Here is a 27246-nt window from a genome sequence, read left to right as displayed (position 1 = left end):
GATGGTGCTGTAATTTATGTCCTAGGAAATGGGGCTTTGTTCTCCATCTGTCAGCTTTGACAGCAGTGTGGAACCACAGCACTCACACCAGCCTAAACCTCCACCCTTAGGATGTCTTGCATGGGCTAGCCCCAGTTAACCCTGCTACTGGGTGACCAGCCCCTGAAGACAGGGACAGCATGACCATCTGGTCTCCAGTCACTCGGGGCTGTGGGTAAGCCAACGTGCACAACTCAGGGAGACTGGAGGAAACTGTTTTGTGGGGAGAGCTGGGAGTGTCCAGAAACAAGTGAGGGAGTAAGGGTTCAGCAGGTACAGGCAGAAGGGAGAAGGAAGAATTCAGTAACAGAGCTGTTCTTCCTGGGGAGGGACAGGGATGCTGAGGGACTCTAGGAAATCACAGCTGACCTGATGACAGAGGATCTGAGGAAATTTAGAAAGTTATGGAGGGGCCATCTCAAACTTAAGTCTGGTCTCTAAACCCTCAGCACAGAGGATCTCTATACCCATTAACCCTCCAGGATACATTGAGAAATGTGTGTGTGTGTGTGTGTGTGTGTGTGTGTGTGTGTGTGCGTGTGTACTAGTGACATTGGAACAAGTGGCTAACTTCGCAAAAATAAAACTAGATTCTTATCTCATACCTGGAACATTCTCACAATGTACCAGGAAACTATTCTGGAATAACATTTTTAATTTTTAATTTTTAAAATGAAGCTATACATTAGAAGAAAACATAATTTCTATAACCTTGAGGGTGAGAAATAAATTTATTTTTAAAGCATAACTTTATTTAAAAATTGGAAAATGTGGCTAATTAAAACCCAAAAATTTTATATAAAAACATCTTCCTAAATAAAATTAAAAAACAAAAGTCAATGAGAAAAAATTATTTGTAACACATATGACAGATAACAGCTAACACTTTTAACATATAAAAATGTTGTGAATCAATAAGAAAAAGGGCAATACAGCAGCAGATAACAGCAGCCAAATGTGAACAGGCTGTTTGCAGAAAAAGATAGATCAATGTAACATCTTCCTAACTGCCTGCCCTAACCATTGAGGAGCACTGTGAAGGAAGAACTGGCATTTGGATCCAGGTTCTGTCTACAATAGTTTGTGACAACTCAGATTACACAGCCTCTTTGAACCATGATTTCCCCACTGGTGAAAGAAAAATGATTTGTCTCTGAAAGTTATTTTAAGAATCGAAGCATCAATGGAGCACCCAGACATATCCCACACTAGTACTAATTTTCTCCATGTGAAAACACCAATCTAGTGCTCTGCCCCTGAGGCCATGGCAGGGCCCTACCTGGATGCTGTGGATGATGTCTCTGAACAGTGGCGAACGCTGGGTCCAGGCACTCACCAGCTGCACAGCCCGATCAAAGTTTTTGACATATTCGCCATACATCTTGAGGAAGGGGGCCAGCTTCTGCAGGATGTCTCCAAACCGAGGGTTCATGTCCCTTCGTGGGGGAGTGAGATCATCAGAGAAACAACTCAGGTGAGGGGTTGGAATAGGACAGGGACTTCACCAGGGGGTTATGAGAGGATGGCCTGACTTGCAGCTCTGTGTGACAATAAGCAAACTTGTCTTTCTTTCCCTGTATCACATGGAGTAAAAAACAGTGTATTATTGCATGGCAAATGAGAGGATCATGTAAACCACTTCAGCAGTGCAAGTGCAGAACCATTGCTCAAAACCAGGTGGTAGTAATGGAGAGCCACTCTCATGATGGGCCACAGTTATCAAGGAGAAGCAAAGAAGCTCTGTTGTACTCCCTGAAATAAGAAAAGATCAGAAGCAGTGGGACAACCCAAAGTTGGCACCATCATGGAAGAGCAGTACTCTACACTACTGAAAATGGTTTTGACAGGGATTTAGAAATGTTTCAAAAAGCATAAAAATATATTAATACTCTTTAACCTTAGAACTGTGATGGGTATTTAACCTGAGTAAATTAACAAAAAGAAGAAAGGCACACATGCAAGCTATCCACTGTAACATCACTGGAAATGTGCACTTGGGATTTCACTCAAAGCTCCACCCCGCACTTGCAAAGAGAGCAAGCAGATGTTGAACTCCTACTCCATATTGTATCAGGAATGCATGGGCACTTATGCACTAACAGTCTCTCCAGGGCCTGGAGGCGAAGACCCATTTATAGCCATAAGGACTATGTCAGCCAGAAGGCCAGCCCAGCCCTGAGCTTTAACCCCATGGCCTGGTGACACCTGCTCTATAGGTGGACCCTGCCCCTCTAAAGAGCTACAAATTGATATCGCATCTGGCTGAGCCTTACAGGTGACGGGACATCCTCTCAATCCAGCTCTGGCTTGGCTCTCCCTGGCCTGGTTGCACCTGGGAGGGGTCAGGCTTCTGGTGTTCCTGATGTTACAGAACAGCACACTGGCTCAAACCAGGCCAGCAAAACAAAGCTGGTGTAGTACCCAGGACAGAGCAGAAATCACATGAGGTGGAAAATGGCCAGGCGGGGGCCCTGCCTGTGATGTTTTATTATCATGACTTGCAGCTGAGCTAAGAATGAACAGAAGTGGCAGAGGGACAAAAGGATAGCCTCCAGGGACAGTGGAAAGATCCAAGGTATATTATTGGGGGGGGGGATCTAATTTTTAAAGCAAAGGTGAAGTATACCCTAAGAGGAAAAATGAATCAGCTAGCACTGTTTGCTGTCTGTTTGGTGCTTGCAGATGTCTAAACCCATTTAAATCCCATGAAGCCCTAAGCAGGTATTAAAGTCCCTTTGATTTGCAAATGAAGGAGCTAAGGCTGGGAGACACTAAGTAGCAGTGGAGTTGGTGGGGTCAAGATTGGCCCAGAACCTTGTGGAGGAGCACAGAACATCATGAGATAAGTGCCTGCCTGGCTTTAGATCATAAAAACTCCAAAGATAGAGGCCACTTGGCAAAGAAAATTTAAAAAAAAAAACAATACTGTGATAAAATCACCAGGATACTCAACTGTCAACTCTGTTGAAACCGTACTCCCTTAGAGATGCTGGTCCCCCATATCCCAGGTGCTGCGAGACACACTCACCATTCTTCTGTGATCCTTTTCTGCAGCTCGGGCAGGAGGAACTGTCCATGGAAGCGATAGATGGAGGAGATGTTAGAGAAGATGCCTATGGTGACTTCCAGAGGAATTCCTGCTTCTGTCAGCTGGGTGCAGAAAACCTGGGCACATAATGGTCACTGAGTGTGGGTCACCATCAGTAGGATCCTCCCATTTCATCAAAGTGGCTCAAATAACCTTATAGCCTTAAAGCAAGTTTATGGTCTTAAAGCAAGCTTACTTATGGCTAAGGATTGGGGGTGAGGCAAGGACAGTCCCCTCCACATGGGTATAAGCCATCTTCCATCTACCTCTCACGGGAAATGGGAGTTCCTAATTTTCTTTCTCTGCTTGTGAGAAACAAAGATTCCTTTGGAGTTACTTCCTGTGCTCATAAACCCTATGTTGCTACATGAACAGAGAGATTGTCACCCACAGTCCCAATTTTTTATGCAGAAAGACATTCAGAGGCCATTTACATGCTTATATAATGTGACTGCCAGGAGTAAAGGCCTCCAAGGTACCATACAAGACCTGTGCCATAGCTCTGAAAGAAAAAATACAAGTTTCTGGAGGAAACTTAAATTGTCTGAATTTTAGTACAGTCATTTGTATTCCAAATGTAAGGACTAGCCAATACTAAGATAAGCAGTTTCCCTGTGAAACTGTTAACTGAAACTCTGGAAGTAGACAAAGGTATGCCCCAGCCAGGAAGGCTACCTGGTCTAGCAGGTGCAACCGCCTCACGTAGGTCTCCTCGGTGTGCAGAAGTTCCTGGGCAATGTGGAGCAGCTCCTGGGGATTAGGGCACTGGGGAGAGAAAAGCCACAGGTTACCTAGGGAAGATGAGCCTTGGCGAGGCAGATCTGACAAGAGCTATCTGCTGTACATCAGGGACAACTAGGGGTGCTGTGGGGCCAGAGGAGGCTGCTAGAGTTGGAATGTGGGGCTCATTTCTCACAGATGGAATTTCCACGGAGGTTTCTGGGGAAGGCACAACAGTTCCCACCAATCCTCAAAATCTTCTGCAGTCCAGAAACAACTCTACCTTCCTGGGGCTTTGAAGACAGAGCAGCTGCAGCAGCCACATCAAATACATTGTGTAGTGATGCCAGCAAGATGGCAGACTAGAAAGATATAGGTCCTCCTTCCCTCACAGAGACATAAACTTAATAGCAATATATGGACTAGAATACCTCTGAAAACTCTGGAGACCAGATGAGAAGCTACAGCTCCTAAGCCATATTAAACGAAGAAGAGATCCTCATAAATGCAGTAGGAAAATGGCAGTATTTGGTATGCCCTTTCATGTCCCTTCCCACACAGCACAGTATGGCACAAGTGGAAGGAAACCCCCTTTATGGGGGTTCCTCCCTCAGGATAAAAAAAAAAAAGAATTAAGTGTGTATCCAATGTTCTGACCTATTTGAGGGCTGCTTGAGGGATTGGTTTCTCTCTTGTATGACTTGGAGTACTGACAAGACCAGTGCCAGGGTTTGAAAACCACTGAAAACAGAGGCAAACAGCTCATCAGAACTGATGTTCTGCAGGCAGGTGTCAGGGGAGTGAGAGATCAGAAAAAGTTTAAAAGGTCCTAGGCTGATCGGTGGTTTTGGCCTGTACAAAGACAGCAAGCAAAGATCAGAGAGATGATTGTTTTCCAAATGCCCAAATTACAGCCAAAAATTACAAAAAAAACAAAACAAAACAGGAAAAATGACTCAATCAGAGGAACAAAATAAAATTTCAGAAACTAACCCTAAAGAAACACAGATCTATTGTCTGCCTGACCAAAAAGATAAAAAAAAAAAACCCTGTCACATAGATACTCAGTGAGCTAAAAGAAAACAGATAAACAACTAAACAAAATCACAAAAATGATGCTTGAAAAAAGTGAGAATATTAACACATGGAAACTATAAAAATCCAAATAAAAATCACAGAGATGAAAAATACAGTAAATAAACTTTTAAAAACCTCAATTAGGGGAGCTTAATACAAGATTTTGTCAGCCAGAAGAGTCAGCAAACTTGAAGATAGGTCATTTGAAATCATCAAATCAGAGGAGCAAAAAACAAAACAAACAAAAAAATGAATAAAAACAAAAAGCACCTAAGGAACTTATGGGACACTAATAAGAAGACTAATACCTTATGGGAGTCCTAAGAGGAGAAGTGAGCTTATTTGAGGAAATAATGGTTGAAAAATTCCCAAATCTGAGTTTCAAAAAAATGGACATACAAAGTCAACATGCTCAAGAAACTCCAACTAGGATAAATCTAAAAACAAACAAACCAACTTCCAGTCAAGATGGTGGCATAGGCAGACATGGCTTGCCTTCATCCACAACCACATCAAAATTACAACTAAAATATAGAACAACCATCACCAAGAACCATCAGAAATTGAGTTGAATGGAAGTCTGACAACACCTGAATTAAAGAAACCACATCCATCCAGACTGGTAGTCTCCAAACATGCAGAACAGGCTGGTCCCACATCCACATGTGATGGATAAATATTTGGGAGGGATATCTCAGGAAGAAGGAGTCCCAGCCCCATAACAGACACCCCTAGTCCAGGGTCCCAGTGCCAGGAAGATAAGTCCCACAACTTCTGCTTGCAAAAACCAGCAGGGATTAAGTCAGTGGTAGCAGGTTGAAAGGCACAAGTACCATACAGGGAAGAACTGAAGTGACTGACAAGAAGGCAAACAGAGGACCTTGTCCTTTTTCTGAACCCTCCCCCACAGAGCTGGCAAGTTGGTGCCATATCTGAGACTCCATCAAACTGGCTAACACTGTTTGCCCTGCCCTGGAAATCCACTGAACCTCCACACTACCTAACTTAAAGGCCCACCCAGGCTGCTTTTCCATATGAATGGCCAGTTTTAGCTCATGCTTCACAACTCCCTAAATTCTCTAAAACAGGCAATAGCTAGCCCCAGTGAACGCCAGGCCCAGAACTACCAGCAGTCATCCTAGGTTCACAGCTTGGCTTTGCCTGGGAATCTTCAAGCCCAGCACAAGTAGTCATCTCAGACTACTTTATAGATCAGGCAGGGTGGCCCAGGGCAAAACACAGGTTGGGGCTGACCTTGCCATGCACCACCTGGGAAACCCCACAGCCTGCACACCCACCAGGGAGCTACAGAACACATCAGAGCACCACCACTCAGCCCCTGCACAGCTGATCCTCCATGGAGGGGGGACATTGGTGGTCAGTAGTCACAGCCAGTCCTTGGAGCTTACTGGCCTGGGTAAATCCCTCCCACTAACCTGCCAACAGCAATCAAGATTCAACTATAAGAGGGGGATGTATTCAGTATTCAGCCCTCACTAAGAGTGCACCTCAAGTACCCAGCTTGGGTGATAGGGGAGGCTGGGCCACTGGACCCCACAGAACACCTACTACATTAGGCCATGCTATCATGACACAGAATCAAAGCAGCTCTACCTAATATATAGAAACAAACAGAGGGAGGCTTCCAAAATGAGGAAACAAAGAAACATGGCCCAAATGAAAGAACAGATCAAAACTCCAGTAACCAGTTAAACAAAATAGAGATAAGCAACCAATCAGATGCAGAGTTCAAAACACTTGTTTTAAGAATGCTCAAGGAACTTAGTGAGGAACTCAACAGCATAAAAAAAAAAAACAGCATAAAAAATTTGTTTTCTAGTCAGAAACAAAGGCTACACTGATTGAAATAAAGAACAGTTTACAGGGAAACAACAATAGAGTGGATGAAGCTGAGAATCAAATCAATGATTTGGAATATAAGGAAACAAAAAATGACCAATCAGAACAACAACAACAACAACAAAAAAAACAAGCCAAAAAAATGAGGATAGTATAAGCAGCCTCTGGGACAACTTCAAGCAGTCCAGCATTCACATTATAGGGGTGCCAGGAGAACAAGAGAAAGAGCAAGAAATTGGAAGTCTATGGGAATGGATAATGAAAGAAAACTTCTCTAATATGGTGAAGGTAATGGACAGGCAAGTCCAGGAAGCACAGAAAGTCCTAAACCAGGTGGATGCAAAGAGGCCCATCATATCATAATTAAAATGCCAAAGGTTAAAGTCAGAAAGAGAATCTTAAAAGCAGCAAAAGAAAGAAATTAGTTACCTACAAGGGAATACACATAAGGCTGTCAGCTGATTTTTCAAAAGAAACTTTGCAGGCTAGAAGGGATTGGCAAAAAATATTCAAAGTCATGAAAAGCAAGGACCTAGAGCCAAGATCGCTCTACCCAGCAAAGCTATCGTTTAAAATTGAAGGGTAGAAAAAGAGCTTCCCAAACAAAGAAACAAGCAAACAAAAAAACCTAAAGGAGTTCAGCATCACCAAACCATTATTACATGAAATGCTAAAGGGATTTACTTAAGAAAAAGAATAAATAAATGACAATAAAGAATAAAGAACAATAATATGATGATAAATCCATATCTACCAACAATTGAATCTAAAAATCAAACTAAGCAAACAAGAATAGAGACAGAATCGTGGATATGGAGACCATTTTGATGGTTGCCAGATGGGAGGAGAATGTGGGGGAATGGGTGAAGAGGTGAGGGGATTAAGGAGTGCAAATAGATAGTCACAGCTCACCATGGGGATGTAAATAAAGTACAGTATAGAAAATGGAGTAACCAAAGAACTTATACACATGACCAGTGGACATGAACAATGGTGTGGTGATTGCCTGAGGTAGTGGAGGGTGCTGGGGGGAGGGGGGTGAAGGGGAAAAATGTGACAACAGTAATAGAATAATCAATAAAATGTAACTGAAACAGAAAACCCAAACTGAGATCCATTGTAATAAAAGAAAGAGTGAGATGATTAGTTAATATGCTAAAAACAACAACAACAACCAAAAAAAAAAAAACCCACCAGCTGAGAATACTGTATCTAGGGAAGCTATCCAAAACTGCAGAAAATATGACCTTCCCAAATAAAGTACACATGCTATGCAAGAAATATTTAAGGAAAAAAATGTTTAAGGGACTCATTCAAGTTGTGAAGATGGTAGACAGAAATATAAGCTGTAGAAAAATATGTTTCTCTGGTAAAGGTAAATGCATGGACAAATGTACTTTTGTAATTTTGGTACATAGAACTTAAATAATAAAATCATTTAAAAACTATAAATATTTGTTAATGGTTATACAATATATAAATATGTCATTTCTGACATCAATAACCAAGTGGGGAGGGTAGCTGTAAAGGAGTAAAATTTTTATATGTATTTGCACTTCAGTTTTCAGTTCAAAATAAAATGTACAGCTTTAATGCATTTTATGTAATTGCAATGGTAACCACAAAGAATATAACGATGAAATATACATAAAAAGAAATGAGAAGAAAATCAAAGCAAACCAGTACAAAATTCAGTGAAACAAAGGGAGACAATAACAGAGGGACAGAAAACAATAGTAAGTCTTTTGTACTAGTGATTACTTGTAAATGGATTAAACCCCCCAATCAAGAGACATGAATTGGCTGAATGTATTGAAAATATATGCTATCCACACAATAGCTCACTTTAGATTTAAGGACACACATAGTCTAAAAGTGAAAAGATGGAAAAAAATTTTCATGCAAATGGTAACTAAAAGAGAATAGGAGTGGCTATACATATGTCATACAAATAGGCTTCAAATAAACAACTGTTACAAGATACAAAGAAGAACATTATATAAGGATATCATGACTAATTCACCAAGAAGATATAACAGTTATAAATATTTATGCACCAACCCTTGGAGCTCCTAAATATATAAAGTAAACTTTGACAGAATTCAAGGCAGAAACAGACAGTAACAAAATAATAGTAGGAGATTTCTGTACTCCATTTTCAAAACTGGATAGGACACACACACAGAACATCAGTAAGAAAACAGAGGTCTTAAACAACTCTAAAACCACAGGGGCCCAACAGACATACACAGGACACAGCAGAACACACATTCTTCTCAAGTGCACATAACATATTTTTCAGGAAAGAACACATGTTAGGCCCCAAAACAGATATTAACAAATTCAAAAATACTGAAATCATATAAAATACCTTTGCTAATCAAAATAGAATAAAACTAAATCCATATAACAAGGAAAACTGAAAAAATCCATAGCTATGTGAAAATAAGAAAACACACACTTAAGAGTCAAAGAAGTCACAAAGGAAACTAGAAAATACCTTGAGAAAAATGAAACTGAAAACACAATACACCAAATTGATGGAATGCACCAAAAGCAGTGCTGAGATGGATGTTTATAGCTGTAAATGCATATATGAACAAGGGATGAAGATCTCAAATCAGCAACCTAACTTGACACCTCAAGAAACTAGAAAAACAAAAACTCAACTGAAAGCAACCAAAAGGAAGGAAACAATAGAAATTAGAGCAGAGATAAATGAAACAGAGAATAGAAAAAAAAAACAATGGAAAAAATCAGAACTAAGAGTTGTTTTTTGAAAAATAAAATCAATGAAATTGATAACCCTGAGTTAAACTAAGGAAAAAAAAAAGAAGACTCAAATAACTAATATCAGAAATGAAAGAAAAACATGACAACTGATGCCACAGAAATAGAAAGTAGTATAAGAGAATATTATGATGGCCATGCTCACCAATGTAAAGGGGTATCTCATTGTGGTTTTAATTTGCATCTCTTTGATGGCTAGTGATGCTGAGAATCCTTTCATATGTCTCTGGGCCCTCTGTATGTCCTCCTTGGAGAAGTGTCTGTTCAAGTCCTTTGCCCATTCCTTAATTGGGTTGTTTATCTTCCTGGAGTGGAGTTATGTTAGTTCTTTATATATTTTGGGGACCAAAACAAATTGACAAAGAACAAGTGTTGGAAAGGTTGTAAAGAAAAGAGAACCCTAGTACACTGTTGGTGGGAATGCAGACTGGTGCAGCCACTGTGGAAAACAGTATGGAATTTCCTCAGAAAACTAAAAATGGAAATGCCTTTTGACCCAGCAATACCTTAAGGATCCTGAAACACCAATTCAAAAGAACCTGTGCACCCCAATTTACAGCACAACTTACAATAGCCAAGTGCTAGAAGAAACCTAAGTGCCCGTCAGTAAATGACTGGATGAAAAAGTTGGTACATTTACACAATGGAATATACAAGCAGAAAGAAAGAAGGAGCTCCTACCCTTCATGACAACATGGGTGGAACTGGAAAGCATTATGCTAAGTGAAATAAGCCAGATGGTGAAATAGAAATACCATATGATCTCACCTATAAGTGGAACCTACACAACAAAACAAACAAGCAAGCAAAATAGAACCAGAGACGTTGAAATAAAGAACTCACAGTAACCAGAGAGGAGGGTGAGAGGGATGAAAGGGGAAGGGCCATCAAAGAACATGTATAAAAGACACATGGACAAAACCAAAGAGGTAGATTTGAGGGTGAGAGGTGGGGATGGGTGGGGTGGGGGAGCATAGAGGGGTGAAAATGGAGACAACTGTACTTGAACAACAACAATTTTTAAAAAGATAATATGAGCAATTGGATACCATAGAAGAAATGGACAAATTCCTAGAAAATGCAACCTACCAAGACTGAATAAAAAAGAAATGGAAAATCTGAACAGACTAATAATGACTAAGGAGATTGAATAAGCAATTAAAAATTTCCCAACAGAAAAAACCCAGGTGTCTTCATGAGAGAATTAATAACACTAGAGAATATTTTCTCAGATGCTTCCAAAAAACTGAAGAGGATAGAACATTATGAAGTTGATTCTATGAGTCCAGCACTATCCTGACACCAAAGCCAAAGAAGGATACAGTAAGGAAACTACAGGATAAACTTCTGGCCAAGATGAAAGCATAGGTAGATACACTTTACTTCCTTGCACAACTAAAAGAAGGATAACAACAAATATAAAAACAAAAAATAACCAGAACTGCCAGAAAATCAAATTGTATGGAAATCCAACAACCAAGGAGTTAAAGGAGAAACATTCATCCAAATGGGTAGGAGGGGCAGACACAGGCAGCTGGAGTGGAGAGGAATGACTGCAAGGCAGTGACTGGATGACCTGGGTAAGCAAGGCAGCAGCTGGTGGAGTAGGCAGTCCCACATTTGCTTATGGATAAACCAGGAGGAACACCTGGGGAGTGAGATAGACCATGATATGCAGGGTTCCAGCATGGGAAATAAAGCCTCAAAACTTCTGACTGAAAAAATCTGTGGGGGTTGAGGTGGCAGGAGAAACCCCCAGCCTCACAGCAGAGTTTGTTGGAGAGACTCACAGGGTCCTAGAACATACACAAACACCCCTACCTGGGAATCAGCACCAGAAGGTCCAGTTTGCTTGTGGGTAGTGGAGGAAGTGACTGAAAGCTAGCAGAGACCTGAGCAAGCAGCATTGTTCCCTCTCAGATCCCTTCCCCACATACGCTGCCACATTGTAGGGATGTGGGTGGCCCTGCCCTGGCCAATACCTCTAACACTCCACCCCTTACTATATAATAGGCACACTGAGACAAACAAACAAACAAACAAACAAAAAACAAACAAAAAAACAAAAAAACATGGCCCTAATGAAAGAACAGATCAAAGATCCAGAAAAACAAAATACAACTAAGCAATGAAGAGATAGCTAGCCTATCAGATGCAGAGTTCAAAACCCTGGTAACCAGAATGCTCACACAATGGTTGAGTATGGTTGCAAAATAGAGGAAAAAGTGAAGGCTATGAAAAGTTAAATAAAGGAAAATGTACAAGGAACCAACAGTGAAGGAATGGAAACTGGGGCTTATATCAATGATTTGCAGCAAAAGGAAGAAATAATCATTCAACCAGAACAGAATGAACAAACAAGAACTCAAAATAATGAGGAGAGTCTTAGGGACCTCTGGGACAACTTTAAACATTCCAACATCTGAATCGTAGGGTTGAGAGAAGGAGAAGAGGAAGAGAAAGAAACTGAAAACATGTTTGAAAACATAACGAAGGAGAACTTCCCTAGTCTGGCAAAGGAAAGGGACTTCCAGGAAGTCCAGGAAGCTCAGAGCCCCAAAGAAGTTGGACTCAAGGAAGCACACACCAAGGCACATCATCATTAAGTTATCCAAGATCAAAGATGAGGAGAGAATCTTAAAAGCAGCAAGAGAAAAGGAGACAGTTGCCTACAAAGGAGTTCCCGTAAGGCTATCAGCTGATTTCTCAAAAGAAACCTTACAGGCAAGAAGGGGCTGGAAAGAAGTATTCAAAGTCATGACAGGCAAGGACCTACAACCTAGATGGCTCTCTCCAGCAAAGCTATCATTTAGAATGGAAAAGCAAATAAAGTGCTTCCCAGATAATGTCAATTTAAAGGAGTTCATCATCACCAAGCCCTTATTTTATGAAATGTTAGAGGGACTTATCTAAGAAAAAGAAGATCAAAACTATGAACAGTAAAATGACAAACACAACTATCAGCAACTGATCCTAAAAAAAAATACAAAAACAAAAGTGAACTAAGCAAACAACTGGAATAGGAACAGATTCACAGAAATAGAGATCACATGGAAGGTTATCACCAGGGAGGAGAAGAGAGGAGAATAGGGGAAAAGGTACAGGGAATAAGAAGCATAAATGGTATGTATAAAATAGACAGGGAGAGGTTTAGAGTAGTTTGGGAAATGGAGAAGCCAAAGAACTTACATGTATGACCCATGGATATGAACTAAGGTGTGGGAATGCTGGTGGGAGGGGGTGTGGGGTGTAGGGGAATAAAGAGGTGAAAGAAATGGGACAACTTTAAACAGCATAATCAATAAAACATATTTTTTAAAGAAAAGTACAGGACAATATCCCTGATGAATATTGATGCAAAAGTCCTCAACAAAATATCAGCAAATTGAATTCAGTAACATATTAAAAGGATTATACAAGGGGGGACCAAAAAGACAACTCAGAATTACCTTCTAGAGGGTGGGCCCTTGTAGTATAGGCTTTTCCCCCCAAGGTGAGTGTTCTAGAAACTCATCTGCATTAATGTACCAGCTGGCATTGTCATGAGAGGCTGCATTCAGCTTCAGTGAATTTTTTCTTTGGAGACTCAACACATTTGCCCATTTCATGCTGGGTAATTTGTGAGTATACCTGTCCACACCATGCTGAGTGTTCATCAGTTTTTTTACAAAAAAATGGCATGACCTCTATCCCCACCATCCCTAGTCACCTAATCTCACCCTGAGCAACTTTTTTTTTCCAGATGAAAAAAGTCCTCAAAGAGAAACGTTTTGCCAATGTGGAAGAAGTGAAACAAAAAACAGCAGAAGCACTAAGTCATCAAAACTGGCAAGTTCAAAAATGATTCTGAGCAGTTGAAAAGCCTTGATAGGTGTAAAGTACTCAAATAAAGAGTACTTTGAAGGTGACTGAAGTTTAAACATTTATGAATAAATCCAATTTTTTATAAATACATTTCTAGTTTTGGGGGTCCCTTCTCATATACCATGACCAAGTGGAAATTATTTCTGGAATACATGAATTGCTCAATAGATGAACACCAATCATATTATATACCACATTAACAGAATGAGGGGGGAAATGCATGAGTGTTTGGAATGACACACCAAAAGTATTTGGTAATATTTAACATCCATTTTTTATAAGAACAGTCAACAAATTAGTATCAGAAGAAGAAAATGAACTTCATGTAATAAAGGCCAATTTGACATGAGTGTACACCTGCATCATCTCCCTGTGTCAGTATCCTTTATTCTACCTGGATAGGGAACACGAGGCAAAGGGTCCCTGGGCTCCTGGTTCAGAGCCTCACCCCAGGATCGAGCCAGTGTCTGATAAAAGGCATTCTAACCACACTCCCATTACAGAAAACATAGACCCATGCCCACCAGTGGCAATGTAATATGATATCTTCATGTCACAAATACAGAGGCTTGGGCCTTCCCCAGGAAGCCTCAGGGAGCCCCCCAGAGCCTGTGCAGGCAGGATGGGGTCAGGCCTTGCCCCCAGGATGTGGGAGACTGGGGTGGTCAGCTTCCCTGGAATGCATCTTGAAAGTCACAGGTAGTAGTCAACACATCATTTATTTATTTTATGATGTTTGGACATCTTGGAGCCTTGCTTACCCCAGAGGAACTACCCTCCCAGGGATAGCTGATTCCTAGGGATATAAAGGACTAGCCTGGAAGCACATCTTTCCTACGCAAACTAATCTATCCCTAGCCCACACCCCAACCACCTCCTTCATATTTGCTATTCCCACTACCCCGCTACCCTGATCACCAAGGGACATTCCTGTGCACAGAATCCACTGCACTTAGTCAAATTGGTGTCCTGAATGTGGTAGCTGCCTCACCTGTTCCTTCCCAAAGAAACTACTATAAAGGCTTTTGCCCTCAGTTCCCTTGACTGCCTCCAGACCAACCCTTATGCTCCCCACATGGCCTCTGTGGGGGAATTGTGGCCTCTGTAGGGGAACACAAACTATTTTTCAGTGGCTGTCATCTCCTGATCTATTGGCCTCACCATACTCAAATAATAATAAACCCAGATTAAAACATGGCCCAGTCCATCTGCCAGAAATCTGACTTTCATGGGTACAGGCTCACAGCTGCCCTTTGCCTTCCCAGACCTGTCTCCTGGTGCTGCCACAAGAGCCAGCACCATAGTCATCAAGAGCCAGGAGGCCTAACCCATCAGACACTACCTCGTTTCTCTTTGGACACATTCACTTACAGCTTATTCATGCCATTTTCCCCATGCATAGGTGGTATCCCCAAGGCAGGGGCTATCTGATTTATTTATATGTCCCCACAAGTACCAGTATAGAGCACAGAGATCAAGATGCTAAAGGGATACAAAGGAGCTTTTCTCAAAGCCAACCCATCACACTGTGGACACAGCTGCTCCCCAGGCCACCTGCTCTGGGCTCCACACATGTGCACAGACTCCCTTCCCACCTCTTCCCCACCCTGTGGGCTTCTCTGGGGTTTACCTCTTCACAAAACAGGTAACACTCATGTTGCCTTCCTCATGGGGGTTCTGCAAAGTAGCCAGCAAGCATGGGCAAAGGGTGCTGGTGGCGGGACTGTTCATACTAAGACTGATGGTCAGGTTATCCTGGGGCGGGGTCCCTGTGCTACTGTGTAGCCATGGAAACCAGGCTCAGGAGTGAGGTTTTCATCTGAAGTATCAGGGGAAGTTGCCTGTGTGGTACTTCCCCAAGGCCTGCCCAATGAGCCATTGAAGGGGTCTCTCTGAACATGGTGTCTGAGCAGGCACCCAACTACTGGCACCAAGTGTGATTGATGCCACTGCAAACCTCACACCCCCTTGGAAGAACCCCACCACCCTGGTCAGGACAGCAGCCTACCTTGGCTGGGTCTGCATGGGCCCTTGCGGGGCTGTTCTTTGGCTTAGGCTCCTCGCTGCTGTCCCTGTCCACATCACTGCCAGCCTCCTTCTGGGGGGTCTTGCTGTCTGGTGTCATCTCTGGGCATAGTCCCAGGATGGTGGAGCCCAGGCCTGCCTCCTTGCAGGGGAAGGGCTCACTGGCAATGCTGCAGGATGGGCTGTCGATCCCACTGTCCCTGTTAGGAATCTTAGTGTTGTCTGGGACGTTGTTCCCCACAGCGGCCTGGCCACCAGGACTCCTAGTGGCATGGTCCTCATGGTGGACTCCAGACCCAGTGGGAAGCACTTGGAGCTTCCCCAGGTCTGTGCTGGGCAGCTCCAGGGAGGAACAGCCAGGCCCAGAGTCTGGACTTCCCAGGGTGACAACAGGAGCTGGTGCTGTTGAGGCCCCCTCTCCTGATTCCATCCTCAAAGCCGAATTCTCTGAGTTCTATGGAGGGGCCAGCTGGATATAGGGCAAGACGGGGAAAGGCAGGCTTCCTGTCAGAGAGAAATGAGCACAGTTAATGACAGCAGGGCTGTGGACCACTCCCACTGTGGCCCCCCGAAAGCAGTATCCAGATGTTGCTTTCTCCAGCTTCCTGGAGAAAGTCAATAGGAAGGAAATGAGCTGGGCCTCGTGTGAACTGAATAGCTGGCCAGCTTCAGCTGGTTCTATCTAAACAGGCCTTTGGGCAATGGCAAATAGAAAGCATTATATTTTAAAAATAAATTTTTACGTAAAAAAGAAGAAAGGAAGAGAGAGAACAAGGGAGAAAGGGAGAGAGTGAAGAAGGGAGAGAGTGAGGAAGGAAGGGAAGAAGGAAGGAATCCTATAGTATGAAACTACCTACTGCTCAATGAATTCAAAATATATGCACAAAGTAATAGTAACAACAATTGTGAGTACAGAGTATCAGGTCTACAATGTGTACTGCCACAGTGCTTTTCATGCTATGACGTGGCTCTGAGGTGAGGCAGGATCTCTGTCAAGATCCTGACTCACCACCACTTCCAGGCACTTTCTGGAGACACTGGCACCTCCACACCCCAATAGTGTACCTTGCCTGAAAGCCCTCACTCAGGAGAGGCAAGTTCAAGCATTATTCTAGGTGCACAGAGAATGCATGCAAGTTCTGCCAAGGAGGGTCAAGTGTGAGACTAGACAAAAGTGAAATAGCCCTGGCTGGTGTGGCTCAGTGGATTGAGTGCTGGCCTGAGAACCCAAGGATCACTAGTTCAGTTCCCAGCCAGGGCACATGCTTGGGTTGTGGGCCAGGTCCCCTGTGGGGAGCGTGTGAGATGCAACCACACATTGATGTTTCTCTCCTTCTTCCTCCCTTCCCTTCTCTCTGGAAATAAACAAATAAAGTCTTTTTTTTTTTTAAGAATGAGATAGACATTCCCTGAAATCTTCCTTTTAAACCTTCAGTGGTGTTGCAGAGGAGGACAGGACCAGGAGCAACAGTCACTTATCCCTGAGGGTCAGGCCACTTACCAGATGCCCAGAGACACTGGGGATGGTGCTGAGGATGGTGAGTGAATGTCTGCTCCCTGCTGGCCAAGTTCCAAGGGTCTAAACTGGTTGTCCAGGGCTGGGAGAATTCACTGAAAGTCTTTTTCTTGCCCAGTAGGTTTGAAGTAGAGCAGTTCAGGAGGTTCTAAAGCAACATGAAAGGAAAATGAAAGCCACCTCCACTAGTGCTTAGAGTGGCCAGGGTGACAAGCCCAGTTCTAAATGAAGAGGATGGAAAGGCGGGCATCTCCACCCTGCACGGTGGACCCCAGGCAGGTCACAGAGGCCCATAGGTAGTCAGAGTATGCTGCTTCTCTGGCTCTGAGCACCTGAGGTAATGACCCCTGTTGTGGGGCAGCTTCTAGAGCCCAGCTTGACACTCTCAGGCTAGAACTAAGTCTGTCTCTGGCCACATGAGGTCCACACCTGGGAGGCAGGGTGCCCTTAAGTGTGCAGCGCCCATCCAGTGTGAGGAGAGCTGGTGGACACCACCACATACCTTTCAGCCCACACCCTGAACACCTCACTGATACTCTCTCACTTGGCTGTGCTGCCAAGAGCTTCTTCACACACTCTGCTCCTCACTCACTAAACAGTAAAGAGCCCTCAGTAGAGATGCAAGTCCCCCCACACACAACCAGGAAGATGTCCCAGAGTGTGACATTTGGCTGCTCACATGGCACAAATGCCTCTTGGCAAAGCTCAGTGGGAAGTAAAGCATCAGCCCCAGTGGTCCTGCACCAACTCCAATCCTGCAACAACCCCCTTTGCCTTCGCATTCTCCTGTGGCCTCACTACTTCTGAGCAGACCTCTCTTTAAGTGACACCAAAAGCAGTGCAGGGTGCATGTTTAACATTGGCCACTGCCACATTCTTAACAAGCTAATCTAGGAGAAATATTAAGATTTATAAACATAAAGTAAATCCTTTGCTGCATTCTTCTCATAGCACAAGAGGTAACCTCAAATTTCCAAAAACCAGACATGACACAACAGTAAAAATATGCCAGATGGAATGCAGGCCTGGCACTCAGCCACAGTATGTGCACCTGCTGCCAGCTGGCACCAGGTGGAGCCTGCCCCAATTCCACCTCAGGGTCTCCTGCTTCTAGTCAAGGTACAATGACAGACACAGCCCTTAGCCTCTTGTCTGAAACCAGAAAAACCTGGATAAAACATGTGAAACAGTGGCTGGACAGACACCCTACACCAACCAGTGAAGCTCCATGCTTCTGAGAGGCAGTAACTGGTGCAGTGTAGCCCATGTCACCCCAGCTGCCTGGAAAAGGGGACCCCAGGTTGATGCCTGAGTGCAGAGATGGAGCTGGGAGTTTAGGAAGACCAGATGGCTGGAGGTCACAGGAGGGAGCACTGGAGAGGAGAGAGTGGGACAGAGAGAGGAAAGGTGAAGAGAGCCCTTGAGGAAGGCTCAGCACAGATGTGCGGAAACCATGAGGCTGGAGAAAGAATATCCTGGGAAGGTGAAGGGAACAGGACCTGACATTCACACAGGGTAGGGCATATGTCTGTCCCCACCAGCCTGACTGAAAACCCCAAGATACAGGACATTAGACAACTTGGAAGGGTCTTGTGTCAGTGTGGGGGACAGTTAGTCCCATGGTGAGCTCTACTCAGGTCCTACCTAACAAATATTGATGAATCTTAACAGGAAGCCACTGTGTTTACAAGCAACTTAACTGCATCCCTGAACTGCGCTCAAGAAAATTATAGGAACACAAACATAGCCAGCACCCAGCAAGGTGAGATTCACAGTGTCTAGTCCCAAACCAAAAATTATGAGGCACACAGAGGGCAGGAGTACATAACCCACAGTGAAGAGGAATAGTCAGTGAAGGAAAACTAACCCACAGTGGGCCCCAAGGTGAGAATTAGCAGACAAGGTCATTAAAGCAGCTAAGGTGTCTTCATTCCTTCATGTTCAACAGGTCAGCAGAGACATGGAGGATATACAAGATGCACATTAAACTTCTGGAGGTGAACCCACATATTGTGAGATCAAGACCCACTGGAAGGGTTCTTGATAGTAGATTAAACATTGTAGAAGAAAAAATAGTGAATTTGGAGAGATAATAGGTGCTATCCAAAATGGAGAGAGGGAGGGAGGGAGGGAGGAAAGGACAGAGAAGGAAAGTTAGTGAGATGTAGGGAAAACTTCAAGCAGCATAATATATGTATGATCAGATACTCCATATGTAATTAAAATCTCAAAAAAGGAATGAGCAGGAAGAATGTTTGAGGAAATAATAACCAAAGTTTCCCCCTATTTGATGAAAACTATAAACCCACAGACCTAAGAAACTCAGTAAACACGAAGCACAAGAAACATTTATATTTAAATATTTTTACACAGAGAAAACTCCAGGATTAGGTGGCTTCACTGGTGAAATCTATCAAACATTTAAGGAAGAAATGGTGTCAGTTCCACATAAATCTTTTTCAGAACATTCAGGAAAGAAAGGATATTTCCCCACAACATGGATCAATCTAGAAATAACTGCTAAGTGAAAGGACACCGACAAAAGAGAAAATACATACTTGCTTTTCCATTTACATAGAATTTTAGAAAATGTACACTAATCTGTGGTATCAGACTGCAGACTGAGGGTTGCCTGGAAGGGGGAATGGGTGAGGTGAGGTATGGGGGTTACAACAGAGCTTTTAAAGAGTGACAGACTGTGGTGATGGTTTCAAGGGTTTATATGTATGTCAAAACATTGCATCATACACTTTAAGCATGAAGTTCATTGTGTGTCAATTATAACTTATAGGTGATGCCTCTGAGTTGTGCAAACTTGACAAGTTGCTGACATTCCCTAGTGCCATTTTTCTTATCACAGAAGGGACAATGAATCATGTAGAGGATGGTGGTAAGGCAGGCATGATAGTCCCATCCAAAAGAGAGGTGCACATTTTTCCATTGGAGACTCTTGAGCCATGATCCTCTCATCTTCCAAGGACTTTTGTGCAAGGGCGGCCAAACAGCACTTGGGCAGGCAAAAGAGCCCAGGGGTCAGGGAGCAGAGCACAGTGCAGGGAAAGGGCCTAGCGGGGAACAACCAAAACTACAACCAATCTGATTCAGGAGACTGAGCAATGCAACCCATGGCCTCACTCAGCTAAGGACTGGCCCCCCAGAAGCCTTACCCAGGCCAAACGAAGCACCAGAGCTGGCCAGACCAGTTTCAGCCTCCCCTCCACACTGCTCAGGGGAGCCAGGGGGCCTTGGGGAGGGGAGATACACATGCACATATGTCACACATACACACGTATCTCCATAACACAAATGTATGCACACATACACACAGTTACACATACCATGTATCAGGAGCCATGCTAAGCACTTTTGTGTGCCCACCCATTTCAGTCACTGAAATGAGTGATGGTCATGTTTCAGACAAGGAGGACGTGAGGATGATCCTGGCCACACATTGGTCTGGAGGAAAACAGCCCCCAGGACCTGGGCCTAGCAGACATGCTGCTCTGAACCTCAGGACTGGGCTCTGGGCTCATTCTGATACTCTCAAGACAAGGGACATGTCACCACATAGGTGATGGAGAGCTGTTATCAATTCTACCAGGTCACTCAGCTCTCCTTTTAGAAACCCTGAGCTGCCTGAGCTGAGTGAGGCTGACAACTGCCTATTCCAGGTGAGCCCAGCCTAGGTAAGTTGCACACAGGTGAGTCAACCCTAGGTGAGCTATGTATGCTGCAGGACTCAGCTAGGGCTGCCATCACTCAGCATCTGAGGCCTCAATACTGGGACTGGGGTAGGTGTGAGGACTGCACAAGTATGGAGAAATTAAATGCATCCCACTCTCCAGGGCATGGTGGACCATTTAAGTGGTTTCCTGCATAGTAGCAGGAGGAGGGGTAGCATGAACGTTGTGGTCTCTGCCCTGAAGTCCTCATATGGCTTGGTGCCTACTGGAATTGGACTGGGATGATCCCAAAGATGGGCCATTAGACTGCCTACTGCCCACCTGCACCTGCTGTCAGACATCTCCTTAGGAGCAGCACAGAAGCCCCTGCTAAAACCACGACCACACCCATCTCATTTGTTCCTGTCATCTGGCACCCCAGAGGCCCTGAGAAGTCAGGGAACTCCCCTGTCCAGTCACTGATGTGGCCCAGTGACCTTGGCACATGGGGTCCCAGCTGACGGCCCAGAGTAATCACCTGAGACAAGTCTTTGGAACTATCCCAACCCTGTTTGGCAAAACCTCAGTGAGAGATGTTCAGTTGCACCCTGCCTGTCCCATAATTTTGAGACATGATAATGCTCAGTGGGATTTCTCTTTACTCCACCAAGTTCAGATAGTTGGTTACATGCAGGAAGTAATTAGACAATAATGAAAGTGCCAGGGGTCAACACCAGGAACCCCTGTGTGGCACACTTGCACACAGGTCCACACACTGGGAGATAAAGCTGCAGAAACCACCAAGCCATAACAGCAGTGTGAAAGGCCCAGCTGCACTGGCCATGCAAGACAGAACAACCTATGGCCGGTCACCCCATTATCCAGAACAGGGAACTTCCCTCCAGGGTCTGGATCTGGAAGTCCTCTGGCAGCAGCCAGCATGGCCTGGGGTGTTTATCCTGCATGCCTAGAACACAGAGATGGATGAGATGCATGAGGTGCCACATGCTTTGGCGTGTGGTGGAGGCCAGTGGGACCTTGGGGCAAGAGGAAGCCACAGGGCACACTAAGCAAAGAAGATGCTCCCAGGTGCTGCAGCTTGTGTTAGGGAAGCTGCCTTTGTTTCAACACCAAGTTCTAACATGAATCCAACTGTATCCTCAGGGATGCATTTCTCCCAGAAGAATTGAAAACAGACACTTGAGCAGATATTTGCACACCCATATTCACAGCAGCACTATTCACAGTAACCAAGAGGTAGAAGCAACCCAAGTGCCTATCAACAATGAATGGATATAAATAAAATATAGCAAAGGCAAAGGAAGGGAATTCTGACACATGCTACAACATAGATGATCCTTGAGGACATTATGCTGAATGAAATAATCCAGTCACAAAAGAACAAATACTGTATGATTCCATTTATTTGAGGTCCCTAGAGTAGTCCAATCATAGAGAGTAGGATGGTGGGTGCCAAAGGCAGGTGCAAGAGGTATGGAAGGTTAGTGTTTAATGGGGACAGAGTTTCAGTTTTACACGAGGAAGAGTTCTGGAGATGGGTGGTGGTTGGTGGTGAAGGTTGCACAATGATGTGAATGAATTTAATACCACTGAACTGGACACTTAAAAGTGGTTTAAATGGTAGATTTTATGTTGCAATTTTTAAAAGCTTTATGCATTTCTCATCAGAAGTTCTGTGAATTAGTGCCAAGATGACAATGACTCAAAAGTACCTAAAATTTACTTTCCACCCTGCAGCCCTGTCACCCTAGGCCTCAACCCCTGGGCCTTTTTCTCTACACATCCACCTGTGAGACCCCTGGCCTGGCCTGGATCCAGCACTGCTTGCAAACCCCTTAGTCCATTGCTGATGCTCACTACCTGCACTGCCTGCCTTGCTCCTCAGGAAACAGGCTGGAGTGGGGCCTCACACAGACCTGGGGCAGGGGTGGCGACTATGGCCCACACTTTGTATGGGTCTGGCCTCTGGTTCTCCACCTGAAGGAGTGAGGCTCAGGGACAGCTCAGGGGCCAGCACAGAGTCTGGGTATCATTAGAGACTCAGTAAATGATTTTTAGGAAAATACAGGATGATTTCCTGTATCAGTCTCAGGATGATTGCATTCCTGAGTCTGGGGATGCCTCAGCTGATGGCACCCTGGAAGGAAGAGGGGAGACATAGAAACCCCTCCTACCCCAGAGGGTTTCCCTGCTCTGGCCTCAGACTATCCCCTTGGGTCCCTCAGAGCACAATGTCCCCCACTGAGTGCACACTGCAAGACATATCACAGGCCCTCCTTTGTTCATCTGCAGGGGCAGCAGTGCAGGGGTCCAGGCTTGCATGCAGTCTGATCAGTTTCTACCACTTACTGTTTGGGTAGCCAGACAACCTCAACCTCTCCAAGTCTCAGTTTTCTTGTCTGTAAAATGAACACATCAATGGTCCTGAGAAAGTCCCTAAAGACCAAGGCAGCACACAGCACAGCACCTTCCCCCATAGGCCATATCCTACAGACAAACATGGCCATTAGTGTTGCATGAAGATCCAAGGTCCCTGACACAGGACCTCCTCAGCTCCAGCAGAGCCACAGCTAGATTGACAGAAGCTCATGGATAGTAAGGCCAGGGATGCATGGGTGCAGCACACAGTGCTAACCAGAAGGTCCAGTGCACTGCATGCAGGGCTGGGTGAGCCTGAGAAGCTGAGCACTGCACTCTTCCCACTTAATTTTTTTACTTATATAAATACTTAATATTTATGCTTTACTTCATATTTTTATTTTCTTTTAAAATTTCTATACTTATTATATTTCTATTTTCTATTTTGTTTCTGTTTTATTTTATTTTCATTAGAAGGAGTATAAATATAAATTCTATAGTCACTGTCTATTGTCATACACATAAAAGGCTACAATAAAAAAGAAATCACACCCTGGCTAGGTGGCTCAGCTGGTTGGAACATTGTCCAGTGCACTGAGGGGTGGTGGGTTAGATTCTCTCTCAGGGTGCAAACATAGCTTGAGAGTTTGATCCCTAGTTATGGTGCATACAGGAGTCAACCAAAGTTTCTCACATCGATGTCTCTCTCTCTCTCTGCCCTTTCCCCCTCTCTAAAATCAATAAACATATCCTCAGGTGAGGATTAAAATAAAAAACTCTGCTGACACTAGAAACAGGTGTTTATATTAAAAGATAATAATCATAAATAAAATCACAACCTTTAAATTAAATAAATCTTTACCTGTCCAGGTAGCTAGATGTGCGACAAAGCATATCAAAACTTGGGTGGACACTGCAAAATTCCTGGAGTTTTGCTGAATATTTGAAAATTTGTATAATAATGTTTTTGTATGAAGTAGTTGACCCCTGCAGCACCCCATACCCCAGGGGGTCCACACTTGGGGCAATAGGGAGGAGGACTCCTCATTCCATTCTTTTTTTTTCCACATTTTTTACTGTTGTTCAAGTACAGTTGTTTCCATTCCCCTCCCCTGCACCCCACCACCACCATTCCATGAGTTCGGGCTGACTTCCCGATGGGCACCCTGGGCTCACTACATAATTCTCTCTACTTTTGATGATGTTGTAAATTTTTTGTTTTAAAAAAGTAATTAAACAAAACAAACAAGAATCTTCAAAGGCTTCAATCAACACTGAAGTCCTTACACAGACATAGCTCTGCCACTCTCAGTATCCTCTGGGCTCAGGCTTCTTGGGCACAGCCTACCCCACTGCCTGCACATGCCCTGCTCCCCAGGCATCCACAGCTTCCCACTGCACTCCACACCAGGATATGACTACTGGAGGAAACAGGTGAAAACATCACCTTCTTTACATGGTCCCTGCATGGCAAACAGGACCCAGTAAGCATTTTGGTGAATAAATGAATGGATGAATTGAATCAGCATTTCAAGCAGCCTTTATTTCTTTTCTAATATGTACTTTTACATAAACATACAAAAATGCCCTCTGGCTAAGTCCGAATTTTGAAAATAAAAACTCCAAATCGGTATAGAAGGTCACAGCCCACTTCCTATACCCTATCACTAGGCCTGGCTCCTCCAGGATGCCTCACTTAACTGCACCGTCACTCTATCAGGTTATTTACAGTAAAAGGACTGCCCAGATGGCAATTCACCCTCCCAAGCCACATGCCTGACCAGAAGGAAGTCTGTGTCCTGAGCAATGATAGGCTTCACTTGGGCCTCTAAGATATAGGAGCTAACTTGTAAGGTTGGTCACCATCCACTGGACACCTAGGTGACCAGTCATAACCACCACACATGGAGACTCAGACAGAAGAAACTGCCCCAAAGAAAGGGAACAGCAACCCAGACAGAGGAACTAGTGTCCCAGACAGAGGGAACAATGTCTTAGACAAAGGAAAAAGTATCCCAGACAAAGGGAACTTGTCTCAAACAGAGGAAAAAGTGTCCTAGTCAGAGGAAAAATTTTCCCAGAGGAAGCAAAGTCCTAGATTAAAGGAACAGCATCCCACAGAAAGGAAACTGTAGCAAATAGCATCCCAGACAGAAGGAACAGTATCTCAGAAAGAATAGTGTCCTAGACAGAGGAACTGTACCTCAAGACAGAAAAAATAACATCCCAGACAGAGGGAACATATCCCATACAGAGGAAACAGTGTTCTAACAGAGAGAAGGGCACAAAAGCAAGTAAGATTGAGCCAAGCCATCTGCAGAGCTGGCAGTGTGTTAGAGAGGGCCAAGCCCAGAGGGGATGGAGGTGGGACCTAGACAGTGGAGCCAGGATGGATCTCACTGTGGTGGACAGACAGGGCCATGAAAGTGAATGATATTCCTTTCAGATCTGGGTTTCACATCTGTGCCATTGTCAGTAATGCCCCAAGGCTGCACTTTGACTCCCAACCTCATCCTCTTTATGTTGGAGCCTCAGTTTCTTCAACTGCTAGTGGGGGTCATCAGAGTCCACCTGGGGCAGATGCAGAAGGTGCAGCAAGACGGGAACTCCCACTACTGTGGTTACTATCCTGGGGCTCAGAGCAGCAAAGCCCCACTCATCCACTGGGATCTCACTGAGCACTTTATCTCATCTCTGACCTTAACAGACCAACTTCAATCCAGGCCTCTACCTGTGTGGTGTACACAGTCTTGTCCAGCTTCAGGAGCCACTGTACATAAGGAGGTGCTGGTCTTTGAGCATAGACAAACATCAGCCCTAAAGAGCAGAACCAGGGCTTTGGGCCTCCTGCAACTACACAACTGGGGATAAACCACTTCCTCCCCCTGCACCAGGCCCCACCCAGCCCTAGCAAACTGTCAGGCTCCAAGGTTTGGGTTTGGGTGGTCTAGGGCAAGCTTGGAATGCAGTGTGTCTCAGTTTTCTCTCCTGCAAGAATGGCTGAGCTAGTGGGCCTTGGGTGCTATTGGGGACGATGCCCTGAGCACACCAGCCTTGGAGCTCTGTGCTCAGAGCAGGAGCCTCACACCACTTGGGCCCCACATCACAGACAGCAGAGCGAGACAGTCAGCAGCTGCCTGAAGTCATGGAGCTGGGGTTGTGCGCCTGGCACTGTCCCACGCTAGGTGAATCATGGGTCCTGAGGAAGCCCTGGTGGGCTTGGCCCTCTTTCCTAGTAGCACTACCACAGACAAGCCCTGGCTGTCAGTATCAAAACTGCAGATTGCAGTTTTGAGCAACCTTTTGGAGCCACATTGTGTGAAAAGACCTAGCCCCCTAGAGACTGTGCCTGGGACCATCCACCCCTCTTTGGCCCAGGCAAGGAAGACCCAAATAGCCCTGGGCCTGGGCAACAGAAGGGAAGCCGGGCACTTGGCTACTGTGCTGGCCAGACTGAAGCAGGGATCTCTCTCAACCGATTAGCCACTTGGACCCCAGCCCCTCCTGGGCTCAGGTTTACCTTTGCTAAAGACTGAGATGCCCCAGATGACATCCAGCACTGTCTCAGCCCTCCAAGTTTACAAAGGATTGCATATTTGCCATTCCACAATAACCTGACTTTTAACAGCAATATCAGAGGCACCACAGGAAGACAAAGGTACAAAAACAAGACACCATAGAGTGTCACCATGACAGCTTCCTGCCTTGAAGACAAGTCCCCAACAGCTCCTCCTCTGAATGTCCCCTGACCCAAAAGTGCCCCTTACAGGACCAGCCCAAGCTCTCAGGGCCACAGAGACCTGGGAGATAGCACCACTCACCTGCCCCTGAGGACACTCGAACTTCTCCCTGGGGCTGACTTTGGGCAGCAGCAGAACACACTTCCTTTTGCTAGTTTTCACAATATGGGTCACCAAATGATATGCATATGCATTTCCGCATTGTCACATACCCCAGCTTCCTGGTGCTCCAGCTGCGTCATTTGTGAAAGCTCAGCTCAGACTGGCTGGAACCCAGGCTGTCTGAGACCTAGGCAACAGCAGTCCACTGCAGCCTGCAGTAGCTTTAAGTTTAACAGGATACTGTGGTGCCCCTGAGTGGTTCTGGGCTGCAAGAAGCAACCTCCACCTCAGTGGGCTTTTCTTAGCAAACCTGAAAGCGCTCTCCATTAGAACTCTCAGAGAGGGCCATGTAGCAGACCTGAGTGGTGTGACTAGCCCCAGAAC

General features: G+C 44.6%; 1 protein-coding gene across 3 annotated transcripts in view; it reads right to left on the bottom strand.

The window, feature by feature from the left end:
* The window catches only part of FGD3 (FYVE, RhoGEF and PH domain containing 3), a 49650-nt gene extending 22702 nt beyond the window's left edge, over positions 1–26948 (bottom strand). For 2 of the 3 annotated variants that reach the window (XM_045844950.1, XM_045844952.1), the window contains exons 1-6: positions 26842–26948; positions 16965–17127; positions 15447–15967; positions 3803–3892; positions 3068–3204; positions 1319–1475 (exon numbers count right to left, since the gene is read on the bottom strand). In XM_045844950.1, coding sequence (XP_045700906.1) covers positions 1319–1475; positions 3068–3204; positions 3803–3892; positions 15447–15893 — 831 coding nt within the window. In that variant the 5' untranslated portion in view covers positions 15894–15967; positions 16965–17127; positions 26842–26948. The remainder of the gene's footprint in view (positions 1–1318; positions 1476–3067; positions 3205–3802; positions 3893–15446; positions 15968–16964; positions 17128–26841) is intronic. The other variant, XM_045844951.1, reaches the window with a different exon arrangement.
* Positions 26949–27246: the final 298 nt, after the last annotated feature.

The sequence above is a fragment of the Phyllostomus hastatus genome, unplaced genomic scaffold, assembly GCF_019186645.2.
Source record: "Phyllostomus hastatus isolate PE091 unplaced genomic scaffold, TTU_PhHast_1.1 phas_contig_41, whole genome shotgun sequence".
Taxonomy (NCBI): Eukaryota; Metazoa; Chordata; class Mammalia; order Chiroptera; family Phyllostomidae; genus Phyllostomus; species Phyllostomus hastatus.
Note: the sequence above shows the minus strand (reverse complement) of the source record. Positions and strands in the feature narration are given on the sequence as shown.